Source organism: Pygoscelis adeliae, unplaced genomic scaffold (genome assembly GCF_000699105.1).
Source record: "Pygoscelis adeliae isolate BGI_AS28 unplaced genomic scaffold, ASM69910v1 Scaffold238, whole genome shotgun sequence".
Lineage (NCBI taxonomy): Eukaryota > Metazoa > Chordata > Aves > Sphenisciformes > Spheniscidae > Pygoscelis > Pygoscelis adeliae.
In genome coordinates this window covers 172,389-188,967 of record NW_008825285.1, presented here as the reverse complement: position 1 = coordinate 188,967, position 16,579 = coordinate 172,389, and the positions used below count along the sequence as shown (strand labels likewise).

Genomic DNA, 16,579 nt, shown 5'->3' with positions numbered 1-16,579 from the left:
TAAAACAATGAAAAAAATTGTGCAACAAAATTCTGCAGCTAGACAACAGTGCTATTCCTCAACCTGCCTTTTCTAAGTCTAACAAGTGTATGCACATGCCAGCACGAATACTTATTGTTGCCTCCATGGCAAAGAAAAGAAAATTATTGTAGTGCATTTTTAGTCTTAAATTCATTCACTGCCTTAAAGGCAGCAATAATTCCACTTGCTGGTATCTAGAGGATTCTTTTCGACAGGGATACTTAGCAATCCAGGATTGCTTTTTTTTCAAAAAATTTGTGAGTAACATTTGATTATCTACAGTGGGAGACACCATGCAAGTGACAAGTACTGCATTTTAAACTTTAAAATCTTTTGTCATTAGTGAATTTATATTTCATATATATATATTTGATGTGATACTATCCACTCAAGATAATACAACACTTTGTTTTTATATTAGCAAACATTTCAAGAGTTTAATATTCTTGAATGTTTTTTCTCTTTTATACTTCTAAAGAGATCAAAATAAATTAAACGTTTTGTACATAATTACAGAAGAAGTAGTTAACTTATTTTATCTTTTTAGTTTAGTACAAAGATATTTGCAAGTTCATTGCCGAAATACACCTTATTTATAAATTTCTTCCATTCTAACGCTAACAGCAAAGGCTCTTTGGCCTTTGGGCTTTCAGCATCTCCGACAGAAAGCTGCAAGATTTCTAATTGAAAGGTGCTACTTTGGGTATTCTCCTCGTACCACTACATAGTTTCCTAAGATGTGGGATCTAAAATGGCTTAAGTTAGTAACGGATCTGTATTCATCAGCTTTTTATGACATATTAAAACAAATGAAGAAAACAATTAATTGTATTAGTATGCAAATTGTTTTAAAAGAATCCATTTGGAGGGCAGAATAAAAAAAAAAAATCTACTTCAGCTTACTTAATGTAAAATACAAAGCCACATTTACTCAAAAAGCAGTATTGTCCAATAAGCAAAAAAAAAAAAAAAGTTTAAAATGGGCTTTTCCAACACACTGAAGGGTCTTACCCCATAGTCCTTCTTTTCTAAAATTTAGTGGTAAAAGAAAACTTTTCACATTTTATTTCCTGCCAATCGTGACTGCTTTGAAAAGTCGTAATAGAAACACAGTTCCATTCTGATGAGTGTCAGCATCTTATCTGCACACTTTTTTAGTGGACACCAAAAAATTTTATACATCTATAGTAAAGTCCATGGAAGCTTTAAGGTACAAGACTACATGTTGTAGGCCACATAGATGGGATCTAGCTGGTCTGCCAAAAATCCATCTCGTAGGTGCATACGTTGTTTCTCTCCACGGGAGTTGATAGGAATTACACCAATGTCCACAACCACCACCACCCCTACAATCAGATAGTGTTCCTCCAGGACCACATTGGTGACCAAAGGAACCAGGTCCAAAGCTTCTTGTTCCGATCCATCCAGCTCAACTACAACGACCAATAAATTCGTCCAGGTAAACACCGCACTGGAACAAAAGAAAAAACAGTATTAGTGGTGGGGTTTTTTTACCCATTTCATTTTTTACTCTTTTCATTCCACCTTGGTTACCTTTTGTTTCAACTCCTAGGGCTCCTTCTGTATGCTCACCACAAAGCGTAAGTAGCAAGAGAGAACATGTCTGCAGGCAGGGGCAGAACAGCCCCACTAGCTCTCACTTTAATATTGCTGCAATACCAAGTATTGGGCTAAACTTTACAGAAATTCATGTTTAGTCCTTGCTCATCATGTAAGGAGGTAGTAAGACAAGGTGCGGTTCCCTCTGAAGCCAGAGAACTGTCACAGCACTGCTGTGTTCATGAAGGCATGCATGAGCGATGAGTGGGTGGAGGTGCCTTCTCTGGGGTTTTCTGAGGAGCAGCCTGGAAGAGCAAAGGGGGTTAAAAGAGGAGGCACCAAAACTAACAGCAGGAGCATAGTCCGAGCTGAAAGATCTTTGGGATAAACTCGGCCTAGCAAAGGGGTGCGGAGCCCTGGGAACGTTTACATGGCATACTGCAGGCTGCACAGAGGGCCCCGGGTGGCTGGGGAGGGGGCTTCCTCACTTGCACGGTGCTAGGCTAACATGGCTACATGCCTTCTGGATTGGGCTGGCTGCTGTCCAGGCAGGTCAGAGCTCAGCACAAAAGGGCTACGATTCTTCTGGACCAATTGGTTTATACAGAAATAAGCAGTGTCTCCATCTGTTTTATTTTGGTTGTGTTTTATTTCTGTTGGGTTTAAGGGGACAGGAGTTTTTACATTCCTTATTAACGGGTGAGATGGTCAAGGGAACATGATTATCACCAGCATCTCCTATTTACTAAAAGAACTTTGTAAGACCCCAAAATTTTAGTTAAGCCCTTGAAGCGAGGCAGGTAAATTTTGGTTTCTGCTACTGGACATCTTTTCTGACTAAGGATAATGCATTTATCCTTCGAAACATGGAGGCTGAGAGGGTATGAAAGTCTGTGTATGCTTCCCTCCATCCTCCTCCCCATATCTCAAATGTCTCCAAAGCCTCTGAAGTCTCACAGGAGGTTAGCAGGACTTCGGATCCACAAAGAGCAATCTCATTCTTCCCTGCAGGTGTTTAAGACACAGACGATGGTTATTTCTTCCTCTAACTTACTCCACAGCATAATTAATAATATTCTACACATGTAACTAATACATCAAGCCCTGTACTTTACCCTCCTTTACCTTATAAAATCAGGGGATAATTTCCCAGAACTTTCTTGAACATAAGCATTTGAAAGTTAGAATATATTATGTATGTAAGCCAACTTCAAAAAGAGCTACTTACCCTAAAGTCAACGCTTGATTAAGACAGAATTGTACTGTTTTAGTCTACTAAGACAATTCTGAAAATCCCTGTACTTTGGAAACATATCTTACTTTGCCCAGAAGTTAGCTATGAAAATGTGCTCTATGTTGATGCTTAACAGAATGGATTTTTAGGAGAAAAGTACTTACTACTAAAAAAAAATCATTTTCAGATCCTGCCAAAGTACTATTTGATTGAATTCTTATGTGCTTATTGATCTCGAAACCTAATGGGCAGCCAAAGCAAGGCTGTGCTGGCTCCTTTTGACTTAGTACTGCTATGAAATGAATTTTAATTTGTTATTATGTTTTCACAGACATTCTAGGAAGTTTTAATGAATGCTGAATATTAACAAAGTGAAGTATCAGTCTGCACAGGTGACCATCTCCAGAGAGGTCCTAGAATTTTTATGGATTGCTGTACAAACATCTAAATTAGTATAATATATATTTTAACAAAAAAGCCTGGGGAGGTTTTATTAAAAGGTAAGTTAGCACTTGAGACCATGCCTTAAACCTACTGTTAGCTTGTTACTTGGGAAAGCAATTAATAGCAAGATTCAGGAGCAGGTCCCTAAAACATGGCTTAGGAGAAGTTAGTTTGTCTGAGTTCAGAAGATTGATTCCCAAAGCTTTCAGGAAGCTTCTATTAATTCCTAGAGTCGTCAACACTCCTAAGAGGGTTTCAATTTAATTTAAAACTCATTTCATATGTCATGATTCTAACTCACTGGTGACCGCTGTAAGTACAAGGAAATATTGCCCTTTGTCTTCCCACCAGTTGAGATGAAGATACATGTATCACTTATGAATATATTAATTTTCTAGCCCTGAGGGAGAAAAAAGAACTTCCAAAAAACTAGGGACCCAGGAAAGCTGCACTTTCTCAAGAAATTATGATGTCACACCCAAGACATGCAACACAGCCAATGCACTGAGCTGGGAATGGCCCCTCCTGCTGCTTCCATCCCACCAAATGCTTCAGAAAAAGCAAGGAAGTTGTTGAAACACCTCCAGAGAAAGAGGCCCGTAATGGTCGTCTTCTCCAAATATCTTGTGTAGCTTTACCTATTTGTCATTATGCAGAAAGAGAAAACCACTTCTTAGCAAATTCCTCTTTCAAGAGTTTCAAGTTGAAATGAGTCAACAACGTGCTTTAATTAAAACACACACACACATTATTTCTCAAGATATTCTGCAGTATTAAAAAACACTTTCAAAAATGGCTGGTGTAGTTATACATCACAATAAAAACAGACGGTGCCACTCTTTTGCTTGTTATGTATTGAGACACAGGAGGTCCAGAGTCAGACGTTGTTGATTTTGTGCTAAAATTCCTTAAGAGACAAAAATAATTTTAAATGACCTTTTAGATCTGATCCTCAATGACAGAAGTTGCACAGCAGGATCACATGTCAGTCAACTAGTCACCGCTTTCCTCAATAGTGTTACATGTTACCAAATGAGCATGTGTTTCTTGGAAGCTGAGGCTATTTTTACAGTCTATCAACTGGACATACCCAGTACCTTTTGTTTGCAGTAAGCACTGAGGCACTTAAATGCTTAATGGGTCACTGTAACCGAAACAACAGTGGCCTCCAGCAAGAACAGAGGCTCATGCCAGAGGTATATACAAAATATATATAAGAAGAAATATTTTACTGGCGATTATTTTGTCAAGGGGTGTTTCCCAAAGACAAGAGGAGGATCTCTAGGAGAAGCTGAAAGAGAAGTGAGAAAAGTCAAGGACAGTCAGGACTATGAAAACTCCATGATGGTGGCTTGAGGGAGCTATTAGGCAGAGCACTGGTTAGGAAGAGGTTGGGAACTGTGAGCAAATCAGATGTTGTTGCTCTGAACTACTCTATGTCCATTTTCTGAAGGGACCACTTCAGAGAAACATCTAACTCATCAGCTACCTCTCTTTTTCAAGGAAAAAACAACCCTGAAGGCTTTCAATTTTGGCCTTTGGGCAAAGGGTAGTAATAGTACAGTGTGTTGTCTGAAATCTCGCTCATGTGCCTTGTACATTATCACCCAACTACTGGGAAGAGTTAAGGCACCAAGAATTATTTGCATGTACTTCTACCTTCTTGCAGAAATTCAGTGGCCTTTTTCTTCGGTCCTCCCAGCTTACTCCAACCCTTTTTTAGTTGCCACTATCCCACTCAGGATTTCCATGATAATGGAAGGAAAAAGATCCTCAAAGTGCTCTCAGTGGTCTTGAAAAAAGGAACATAATATAAGCATTTTTGGCCACTGAAGCCAATGATGACCATTTCTGCAGTGTGATATGGCTACTTCATTCACTGCCCATGAGCTCACACTTTGAGGACTCGCAAATCTCTGACAAACAGGTACTGCTGAACATAATCGATTTATGAATCTGTGGCCATCTTACAATAGAGCTGTGCCTAAATAGCTTGATCCAAAAACTTTCCATCCACTGCTGATACTGATCTGACACATTTTCAAGGAGAATTTCACAGCATCCTTAAAGTGTTCACACTGGTCTGTATGAGGACACAGAATCTGCCACCTTATGTAATGGCTAGCTGGCACAAGACCACCATACCAGCAGAGATGATGCTCTAGGGAGGAGGCAATAAGGCAAAACCTCAGTTACAGTCAGCCAAGCAATCAACTGCCTTAATTTTAGCAGATATTTAAGAAAAAACCAAGGTGTTTTGACTAAAGAAACCAGTCTGGTTGCTGTGCTTCATTGTTAAGTTTACTGCTCCAGGCCACACCGTTGCAGCCAGGATTGAAAAGAAAAATGAAGAGTCACGTCTTACACTTGCTGAATTGCTCTGGCTATTGTGACAGGTTCTTTTTGGTTGAAAGGAGAAGAGCTGAGCTGAGGTTAGATCAAAACAAAACAACTACCTGACTCAGTCTTCTGATGCAAGAATAATGAAAAGCAATTTGTTCTCATGTCGGCCTCGAGAAATGATTACCTGCTATGTGCATTTGATGATGTGATACATTGATTAAGACAACATCATTATTAACTCATTGATTTACTGCTTCAATTTCCATTGTGACCTTGATTTGATCACCGCTTGATTTATTAATAACCAATTCAAAAGTAACAGTGTGTTCACTAATAAAATTTATTAGTGTGTTCATTTATTTGAAATGTTTGCTTGCTTACTCCTTCTAATAACAACACTCCTAAAGCCTGAACTCATACCGGTTTGCTTTTCCTGGTTAGAATATAAATCTCGAACTCCAAGAAACAGCTATTGACCTACTTGAGAGCTGCTTGGCTCTCTCAAATTAAAAGTTTAATCCTTCACTTGTACTTAAAACCACAGAAAAAAAGAAGCATATTGAATGATCTTAGCAGAAAACAGTCCTTCCTGATTAAATCTGTTTGTGAAAAGTTTCGTCCTAAGGACATATTTACAGCTGGGTTATAAATCCTGTGACCATCCTGACAGGCCATTTCCTGGATCAATTGCAATATCCAAGAAAAACCCCCAGACATTATAGATATTTCAGCTTTATATAAGGGCCCTGGTGTTATATAATCCTTACCATTCTGTGATGCTCTTGTGTGCTCTAATTACAGAGGTTTCAATATCGATTGGATGGTATCTCATCCCTCGTAACTCCATGGCTTCATCTAATGCACCCACAACATAAAGTGCATCGTGGCGTTCTGGTTGTAAGGAAAAAAAATATTAATGATTCTATGCTCCAGTACATTAAATTACAAAAATGTTCACATTAATAAATAAGTAAAATAATTATAATATTTATAAGCCATCCTTGAATGTCTGAAACCCCAAAGTGATTTCTGAGCTGAAGTGCAATGCAGAGCAGGAAGCCGAAGAAAGGAAAGCGGAAACACTATTCCATTTGAAGAAGAGAAAGGTGGAAGTCTTTATCCAAAGACAGTGGCATAAATTCCTGTTTTTCTCCCAAGTGGATGCAGAACAGACTCATTCTTTTTTAAGGCCCCCTAAATAGACAATAGGCTCCTTGTTTCTCTCTCTTTCTTTTGAAAGAGAAAGGATGGATTTGACCCTAACAGTATGGATTATGTTCTTCCAGTAGCATTGAGATGGTCAGTACCAACGCTTAAGGTGTATTACAAAGGTGTTTATCAATAAACTAGAAATACGTGCTATGTGCCAGATAGCAAATTGCTCATTCAGACAAATGGCAAACTCTGAAGCGTAATGCTCTTACAGTACAAATTTTTACTGACTAAAGAAATAAATGAGGCTGAAATGACACTTTTAAAAAGATATTAGGCTGATAATAAACAACTGCATGTTATCCATAAAGGAAATAATATTCTCTAATAGACTTAAAAGCAGATAACCGGCTCTTTTTACATTAATTTAGATAGCTGCATGGTGGTAATGTAATGGCAATATAACCTCTACCAGTATAAAAGGGCAGAGAACTTTCTGCCCTGGGAGATAAAGTGGGAGGAGAACGGAGACTTAGCAACTCTTTGCCAGGAGAAGAGTTAAGCCATCTGGATGCTTAAGCTGCAATACCCTCAGAGAATCCTGAATTTGCTCAAGGCTGGCCTATCATTATGAAATGAAAAAAGCCTGTGCAACTGAAAGTAAATCTCTTCAGGAAGTTGCTAACATAAGGACATGGGCAGCAGTCGTAATCCACAGTGATTACTAAAATGCTTTCAGATTTGATTAATTCACTCTTTGGCTGAATAGCTGCTATTCTAATTGCAGTGACACCGGGGCCCTGGGATCGCTCCTGGAGGTGCTCGCAGCATTGCTAGAAACCATACTTTGCCAACAGCCTCGACTGCCACCTCAGCCAGCCACCATTCGTGGCACTGTGCTCTGCAAAAATCACAGGAAAGTAATGTTTTCCCAAGCAGAGACTTTGTGTTCCTGGCACTGCTGGTTTGCTTACATGTGTACATGAGATAAGGAATGTCATAAAAACAAATAATGAAATCCTGTATGTTCCCAAAGAAACCCAAACACCCCGTAGCTTCTCCTGCAGGCTACTGCTTGTACTACATTTCAGTAATCGTCCCCGCAGGTTTAAAGACAGGGAAATTTGAGAAACGGACAGCTTCTGTAAATAAGTTTGTAATAGAGGAATTATCAAAGAAGGTGATTGTCACAGGAGGGACAGGGCTCAGACTCACAACAAGGCTTTTTCTATCTGCACGAATGCATTCCTGTGGATATGACTGCGAGAACAAATGGCAGCATTTTAAGCTGCATTTCATATTTTTCAAGCTGAAGCACTTGGCACATTAACAGTGCCAAAAAGTCACCGGTGGGGGGGATTTATAAGGAAAAGCAACTGTTTCAGTAGGGAAATCTTGCCCTCTGTTTTATTTTCTGATTATTTTAACTAAGGCTTTTTTGCAGTTCTACAGGTTCCACAGACTGAACACGTCAGGTAGCGCAGGCCAAGAGACATGGTGTCAGCCTCAAAATAATCCAAATTATGTGCATAGACCTAGATGACGAGAAAGCTCTTACCTCCGTTTGCATCTGTGAGTTCTGTTCTTCTCAGGAACCCCAAATAGCCAGTTCGAGCCCATATAGTCTGTGTGTCTCCAAAGCTGAGTCTTGAATTAAAATGATCTGATTGCAAAGATTCATCTCCATAGATGGTAAAATACCCACTGGCATTGTGAGTGCTGTGAACCCATATCTAAGTTAAAAGCAATTATACTGGTATTAATTAAGGTAGCTTTCCAGAATGAAGCATTATTGAAAATTCTTGATGCAAGTATTTTTAGTCATAGCTAGATAATACTATAATGCCTTTTAACACTGGTTTCTGAACCCATAACTGACCCAGTTTCAGGCAGAGAGACCCCAATCTAGCCTCGCTGAAGTCGGCGTGCGGATCTGAGCCGTGCCTGTTGGAGAGGGACGCTGGACTCACGGCTGCAAGGACATAGGCCTTGCAGCCCTCTGGCCCAAAGTTAGCCAATGACCTGCACAGCCTCCTTGAATGGCTCAGCTAGCTCTGAGGTTTGTTGGTTATGGCAATTTTCAGAAAAGCCTACAGACCACAGTGCTCTTTCCTTAGCCCCGCCCCCCCTGCCCTGGGTTGGGTTCAGTACATTTACTCCAGCAGGGCATCCTCCATGAGCACCAGACAGACAGATTATTTTAAAGGGTGAGGCCAGGGACCTTCACCTATGGAGAAGAATTCATTTCATCTAACTCAAGGCATCACGGAAATTTTTACGATTCATAATAATGAAATCTTACAGGTGAATCTTCACTATGAGGGTGGTGAGGCACTGGAACAGGTTGCCCAGGGAAGCTGTGGATGCCCCATCCCTGGAAGTGTTCAAGGCCAGGTTGGATGGGGCTTTCAGCAACCTGGTCTAGTGGAAGGTGTCCCTGCCCGTGGCAGGGGGGTTGGAACTAGATGATCTTTAAGGTCTCTTCCAACCCAAACCATTCTATGATTCTATGATCCTATGAATCTCAGAAATTAGATTGTAGTTTTAATTATGACTAAGCAAATTCTTCATTTTGTTAAGTAGATCTTTAATTGCTCATTGAAAATAACATTTTTTTTCTCTCTCTTGAAACACAAAATAAATTGGAAAAACATATAGCCTTGCTCAACTCAGCTAATGAGAGTACTTCAGTGCGTTGAAGCACAATGATTATAAAGAGAATAGCACTAGAAAACCATCTAGCTGAAATTAGACTAACCAATAAACTCATTTTTTCATAAGTTTCCATCAGAATTAGTGAAGCACCAAGTATACAGTTAGAAACAGCAGATTTGTTTTCATTTTTTAACAACCTTGAGCTATTATTAGTGTTTGTCAAGTATGTTACTAACAATTTTAATAATGATACAAATATCATGCTACACACTTTATATACTATAAAGATCTGTAGAATTCACAATTTTCTTAACCGGGCATTTGATAAGACATATTATAGGAAACCATTGGCATACCCGATGATAGCTGTATCTCTGCAATTTAGTTCAGAGCATACAAAGGTTAAGTTTTCATGACTCACCTCACCAAGATGAGAATCTCCTAAGGGTCCCTTTGTTTCTGGATTAGCAATAATGATACGTACTCCTGGGAGGATCTATTGAAAGAAAACATGAGGCAGCAAGAAAGCAGATAGCAGCTTATGCAATCATACGCTGACTCTTCGTCCCCAAAAAACCTTCATTAGAAACTAGAAGAAATCCTTAAAAAGTTAAAGACAAAAAATTAAAATAGTCCACAGATGTAATAAATTCTGAGATGTTCGGGAAATGCTACAAAACCTCTTTGTGAAAGCTGTTCCATCATTAAAAACTCCTCAGAAATCAAATGTTCACCTACAATACAAAAATCCTACAAAATGGCCCAAGTCTCTCTGAGAGTATATACTAGAATAGAAAAAAAAAACCCCACGCTAGCCACATGAAACTTTGGCCTGAAACAAAAAGAAAGCCAGAGGCATCGTGCAATCTCCCCCGAAAAAGCCCCTGCCAATGACTTCATGTGATGGACATTCAACCACTACAGAGGTGGGCAGATGTTAAACCCTAAAATAGAAAAGGCAGCATCCTCTGACCATGAGTGTTTGCAAAGCTATGGTTAGAAAGCTTTAGATGACACCTCTCCTTTCTCCCAAAGGCAGAGCATGCTCAGCAGTAGACCTCGGTCACTGGCACACAGCCAGACACCGCAGCTAGGGACAGAGCTGAGAGCAGCACTCCTATCTCTGTATGCCGGTCCTGTGTCCTCACCCTGTCCCCACAGCGATGCCACCCACCAGGGACGGTCCCTCTGCAGGTGATCAGTAGCCTGTGAGTACAGCGTTGGTAATCTCAGACCAGTTCTCAGTGGAGGTGGGTCTACATCAATAAAACTGCCTTCACTAGTGGCACATTTGTCGGCTGTTTCAAGAGTGAGATGTGGAGAATGAAATACCTTCTTTTAGCATAAAAGAAGGAAATGCTTTTTGTGTAAAAGAAGGAAATGCTTTTTGCATAAAAGAGGGAGGTACAGCTTCTGAGAGAGCAGTAATGCATCAGTTACAACCATCGTGCTGTAACCTCAACAGTAAAGAAAGGTCTTCAGTCTGCACAGCTGATAAAGCCTTCCTCAACACTACATTCAAGTAAAAATGAACAGAAATGGAAATTTACTGAAAATATTCACCAGAAAAGGTATGTTTAAATCTTCTTTCAGTACTTACTTTTCCTGACTCCATGAGGGGCAAACTATGTGGAGATCCTCTTTCGACTAAACGAACTCTGTAAAATACATATTAAAATAATATGCATAATACACATTTGCATTTGTTTGCTTTTCATTAACATTTATTTCTAAAAGGAATGGGTAATGGTCGCAGAGATTAACGTTATCCTTGAAACAGATGAAGCTTATATCCTGTAGAACATAATCAGGCCCAATATTTAATCTTAGTCAACACTTACGGCTGGGAAAATAATGAAAGAAAGACATGTGTGAACTTTTTCTTAAATATTAAATTCTTCAAATGCAGTTGGTGCCTTTTATTTGTTTTTGATACATTTTTGTAAATGGGATTCCATGGAAAAATTTATTCACAACAAGAGGGATCTAAAATATTGATTTCCCACAAGAACATCATAAATGCCAGGGCACAGACACAAAAGCATGTGCGCTGAGTGAGCAACCGCATTCCATGAGTAGCTAACAGTTAAAATCAAAGTCATATTGAAATAACTTATAACCTGGCCTCAGCTTCAAATCTGCATTTGCAATCTTTTAATTATTTTCAATAGACAGTGGTTGATAAACATTTTAATATTAAAAAACCCAATCATTTAATGAAAAATGTTATTACTGCTGAGGTCAGACCCTTTCTCTGAGTGTGGCTTTCTGGTCCTCTCTCTTCCTTTCTTAGGTAACTTATTTTCCCACTAAAGGAACAGAAATGGCAGCTCTCCTTCAGCAGTATGATGGTTTGGAAGGAAATTCCTCATTTAACCTTAGAAAAGTACTCAGCAGTTTAGAATGAAAGAGACTTTAAAGTCCTAAAATAGCTGATGATCTCAGCCAGTAGATGGTGAAGAAAATTTGGTAACATCTAGCCATTTGTGTATCCTAAGTGAGATAACTTAAAAGTTCTAACAGCCCATGAAAACCTTAAACTTTCCACTCCTGAACATTTTTCATAATCCAATTAACCAAGCTAAATCTGGACTTCTGTCAAAAGAGCTGTTCTTACCTCTTTCCTCCCCTCAGCTCTGTGATTAGAAAGAAAAAAAACAACACAAGATGCCTAAAAACCAACCCTGTAAAAGGTAAAGATGAAACTTCAGAAGAGAGGAAGACATAGCTAGGAGTAGATGGGTGGAGAACTGGATCCCGGTTAAACTGATCGTAAAACTGCAGTCTGTTAGGAGCAGTCTCGACAGATCTTTTTTGGACTGTTTTGAGGTCTTTTTATAGATGGAGTACCACAGTGCTCACTTTGGGAAAGGAGGGATGAGACACAGAGAGACCTCAGCTAGAGGTCCCTTTGGAGAAGAACAAAGCTTTGGCAAGTTCAGCCCATAAAGATAAAGGAGATGGAAAGATGATTTATAAAAAAAAAACCAAACCCAAACTATTTCTTTGCTCCAAAAGTCTTCTATAAAAGCTGGGACTGTTGAGGTCAAGGCAGGAATAGTGAATAGTGTTTTATCTGCAGTTCTGGGAAGTCTCTCAACCTTGATGGATGGGGCAGGGCTAAGCCCTGAGGCATTGCACATCAGTGTGAACAGTTCCTTAAGCTAACAGAAAGAGATACAACCCAAATACCCAGCAATTTCAGACTGCTTTTCCAAGTCATTTTGAGAGGAAAAGGATGTAAAGTGCCCTACAAGGGGCACTGCCTGGAGCAGGCACGGTTAGGCAGCTGCAGCCTGACCTGCTCTCCTGCAAGGTGCGTAACAGGAACCACCTTCCAACATTTGTTCAACCGCCACAAAACTCCCAGACAGAGCCTGAAGCACTAATTACCACTTCCGTGTGTTACCTGCAATGTTATACTGTCCTTGTTTTGCACTGTATTGCTCTCTTAAATCTCTGTTGTGTTACAGGTGTGCACACGTGCCCGTGTTTTCTGCAACATTTTCTCTTGAGCCTCCCAGCCCTACCAGCTGAAGAGCAGTAGGGACACCACTGCATTCACAGCAAAAGCAGTGAAGCTACAACATCCATCTGTTCAACCAGGGACACAGATACAGGGCAGCAGAAACCCAGGCCACAGGAGCTTCACTATAAGGTGTACATGCAAGGCTAAATTAATGCTACTCTATAAAGGATATGTCTACACAAGCCACACTTGTGTTGCTGTTCAAATGGCAAGCCAAATCATAGGTATTTAGGAGTATGCAGCAAAGGCTTTAAAAATAACTCTGTGCATATGGAAACAAAATCAAATACTGCAAAAAACAGTTGTTAATAATACCTACATTTCTGTCTTTTTATATATGTCTTTGTTCTGTAAAATCCATATTAGTGTAGAAATAGAAAATGCCTTTAACTGAGTTCTTCCAAACAACTGACATCTCCAATCTTTAGATATGTATTTGTAGACAGGTAGCTGTTCTTAGAAGAACTAGTCATCATCTCAACCACCTGTTATCTCCTTTAACAAAGAGAGTTATCTTATTTATTATTTACCAATATTTGTCAAATAGAGGAAATCTTAAAAAAGAGACCATTTAAAAAAGCCTCAGCCATAAGCACTGCTAAGAGTGATGGTGTAACAAAGGTCAGGAAGTACTTTATTTGAATTTAAGATCGGTTTAAAAGGAATTTGATTTGGACAACAGTAGTAAAAAAACCTCTGGGGCAGGAAAAGTGTATGTCAGAGCTGTCCAGCTGCCCAGAGATACTGCTGGCTTTTGCTCCCTTCCCGTTATTAAGACATGCCTCAGTGAAGTGGTGCTGAAGTCCAGGCCTAGCAGAAATCACACATAATAAAGCTATACATTCAATAGTCAATGAAGTGACTACTGGATATGAATCAACATTCATAAATCTGACCATCTCTTTCCTCTTTGCTTTCAGCATCTGTGCTTCCCACCTTGTTCTTATTATCACTAGCATATTCTTCTAGTTTCCTTCTCCACCTATTTCCTTTAACCTCATCTGATTTTTTAGCACATGACGATCTAGAAGGCACAATTTTTTGGTTTCCAATTCTGTTAAACCTCTCCCACTCTGTGCTTTCCGCCTCACATCCCTACAGAGTTATCACAGCAGCGCACTAAACATAGAAACGGCATTTCCTGGAGGTTTTCTGCGAGGGCCCTGTTAGCGCTCAAAAACTTGGACTCCTTTTTAAAAAGTTTCTGCTAAGCTCACAATGCATTTGGGAACATGCTGTTAAACCTCTAACAACTCTGAAATAATAAAAGATATTTTGCCACAAAGAGATTTCAAAAAAACAGAAGTAAAACATTAGATTCTGATGTTACCGACTCCTATGTGCATACTTAATTTTAAGTGCGTAACAGTCTTATTAACTCTACTGGGACTAGTACTGTGAATAAATTATGGACATTAGGCAATAATTTTTAAAATGAGTTTTACTGTGCCTCAGCATAAAATAATTCAATTGTTCCCACTCTTCCCCGAGAGATTTCCATTTTTCCACTGACAAACACAGACAGCAGACACGATTGAAAACTTCTTCGCTTTCCCTCTTGAGTGAGCAGCATCACTATCAAGGCTGGTCTGGCAGGCAAGGTAAAAAGGCAGAGCACAGGGCCCATCAGACCCTTGAAAAACAACGCCTCTGAATTACCCAGGTGATGCTGGCGAAGAAACCCACGGCTCCTTACAGCCTTCTTAGGACAATGTTAGTAAACCTTCTCCAAATTCACAAATAATCATAATGTGCTCCCAGACAGCAGCGGCCTAGAAAGAGCAAGTCCTATTTCTCTGCAGTGCTCCAGCCATTCTTTGTTGGGAGTGAAAACAGTCTCTTACAAACTAAGTACAGAGCCTTCCCGCTGCTTTCGGCTGCCTTCGAGTCGTGCTGGGAAGGGCAGAGGAGAACATGGCAGTAGAGCCAGCCTGGGCACAGAGCCTGAAAATCAAGTGGATGGGAGAAAAATGCTGCCCTTGGGCGTGAAAGCTACTTTTGCACCTTCTGGTGGTTTGCAGCCAGGCTGAGAGGGTAAACATAAATGAGTGACCCAATGCAGGGCAGATACAGAGCTTCTCTCCCACCAAAATGTCTCACTGAAGAGGAGAGGCAAAAGATGTTTAAGAACCGTTGCACTATTACAAAGCTATAAGCAATGATGATATGCAATGAATCTGTAGTATTTACGTAGTACAGTATAGGAGAGTATAATTTTTAGAATTTTTCACTGGTTCCTAAGAATTAGTCTTTTTTCTTAAAAAAATCTCTGACTGGAGCTGTACAGTTGAGAAAGCTGCCTATGTTTCAAAGTCTGCTACTGGGATTTAACAGGGAATGCAGCTACAATACCAGTATGTGCTAAATGTCTTTTCTTGTTACAATTTAATACATTGGACAGATTTCATCTCCTTTAAATCAAACACTTACTATAGAAAAGTAGGACTAAAATCTGACTTCAGAATGAAAACTGGCAAGCTATAACTAACTGGGCGCTGTAATCACTGTGCAGCAACGGGGATTTCGAAATACAGCAACAACATCTTTCTGCCCAACTCTCTTACATGAAACTGCAAATTTTGTTTATGCTCCTTTTTAGATCTGGTCCATTCGGTGATTGAAACTCTCCAAAATATATTCCACAGCTTGCTAGTATTTTGCACTAATCGGAGAGTTTGTCAGCAGAGCTATTAACTATTGCTTTGGGAATCTGCAAGGGCTGGAGCGTGCAGAGTGGTACTAACCAACGTTACGATGCCAAAACTGGGCAAACCTTCAAAGCCGGCTGTGCTGTTGCTCTGAGAAAGACTTTGGATTCTGTGATTCTAATAGAGATGGAAAGAAGCTATGAGGTCATCCAAGTCTCACTCCCTGCCAAAAAAAGACTGTTCCCTGCAGTGCACTTTCGAGTGCTTTGTCTACTCCTGTTACAGTATTTCAAATGATGGGGCTTCTTCCACTTCCCTTCAGAGTTTATTTCTCAGCTGAATGTATTTCATAGTCAGGAACCTTTTTACTCTGCGATGCTTGGCATGACCCATTCTCAGCTTCCTCTTGTTATTTCTAACTAGCTCTCCACGTCCAATTCAAAGGAGTTTTTCCCACTGTCCCCTTTCTTTTTAAATATAACTCAGATGAAGAGTTTGCCTTTTACCCTAACACTTGGCCAAACCCCACATCTTGAATTTTTTCCATGCTTTTATAGCCATTCCCACAAGTTGAGCCATGGTAACTGCCCTCCTCCTCCTTGCCTGTGTGCCAGCATCTGCTGTTAGCCAGGCTTGGGCACTGAAGCACTGCACCCTTCCATCATCTCAAGCTCTTACTTCCCTGTCTTCCCTACCGACCCTTCCTCCTGTCTTGAGCTGTCTGTTCTCACACCATGTCACTTTGCAGTCATGCCAGCTTGGAAGTCCAGCTTTTTTGGTTTCTTTAATACTAAGTCAGTAGCTGTTTTGGGATGCTGCCACTCTGGAAAACCTTCAGCAACAAAACCTAGAGGAAACCAGACACGATGTGATGCACATATAACCTAATATATATCGAAAATACACTCTATATAAGTCCCCTCCTTGTCCATAGCCTTTCCGTGGCAGAATGAAACAGCCGATGGTCTCTTTGGTTTCATTCCAGCCCTATTT

The 16,579-nt window shown here is 40.0% G+C and overlaps 1 protein-coding gene across 2 annotated transcripts in view; it reads right to left on the bottom strand.

Annotated features, from left to right (window-relative positions):
* Nucleotides 1-877: 877 nt before the first annotated feature.
* The window catches only part of DIP2C (DIP2 disco-interacting protein 2 homolog C (Drosophila)), a 155,134-nt gene continuing 139,432 nt past the window's right edge, over nt 878-16,579 (bottom strand). For both annotated transcript variants that reach the window (XM_009329878.1, XM_009329880.1), the window contains exons 32-36: nt 11,010-11,067; nt 9,831-9,905; nt 8,313-8,487; nt 6,370-6,493; nt 878-1,492 (exon numbers count right to left, since the gene is read on the bottom strand). In XM_009329878.1, the coding sequence (XP_009328153.1) occupies nt 1,240-1,492; nt 6,370-6,493; nt 8,313-8,487; nt 9,831-9,905; nt 11,010-11,067 (685 nt within the window). In that variant the 3' untranslated portion in view covers nt 878-1,239. The remainder of the gene's footprint in view (nt 1,493-6,369; nt 6,494-8,312; nt 8,488-9,830; nt 9,906-11,009; nt 11,068-16,579) is intronic.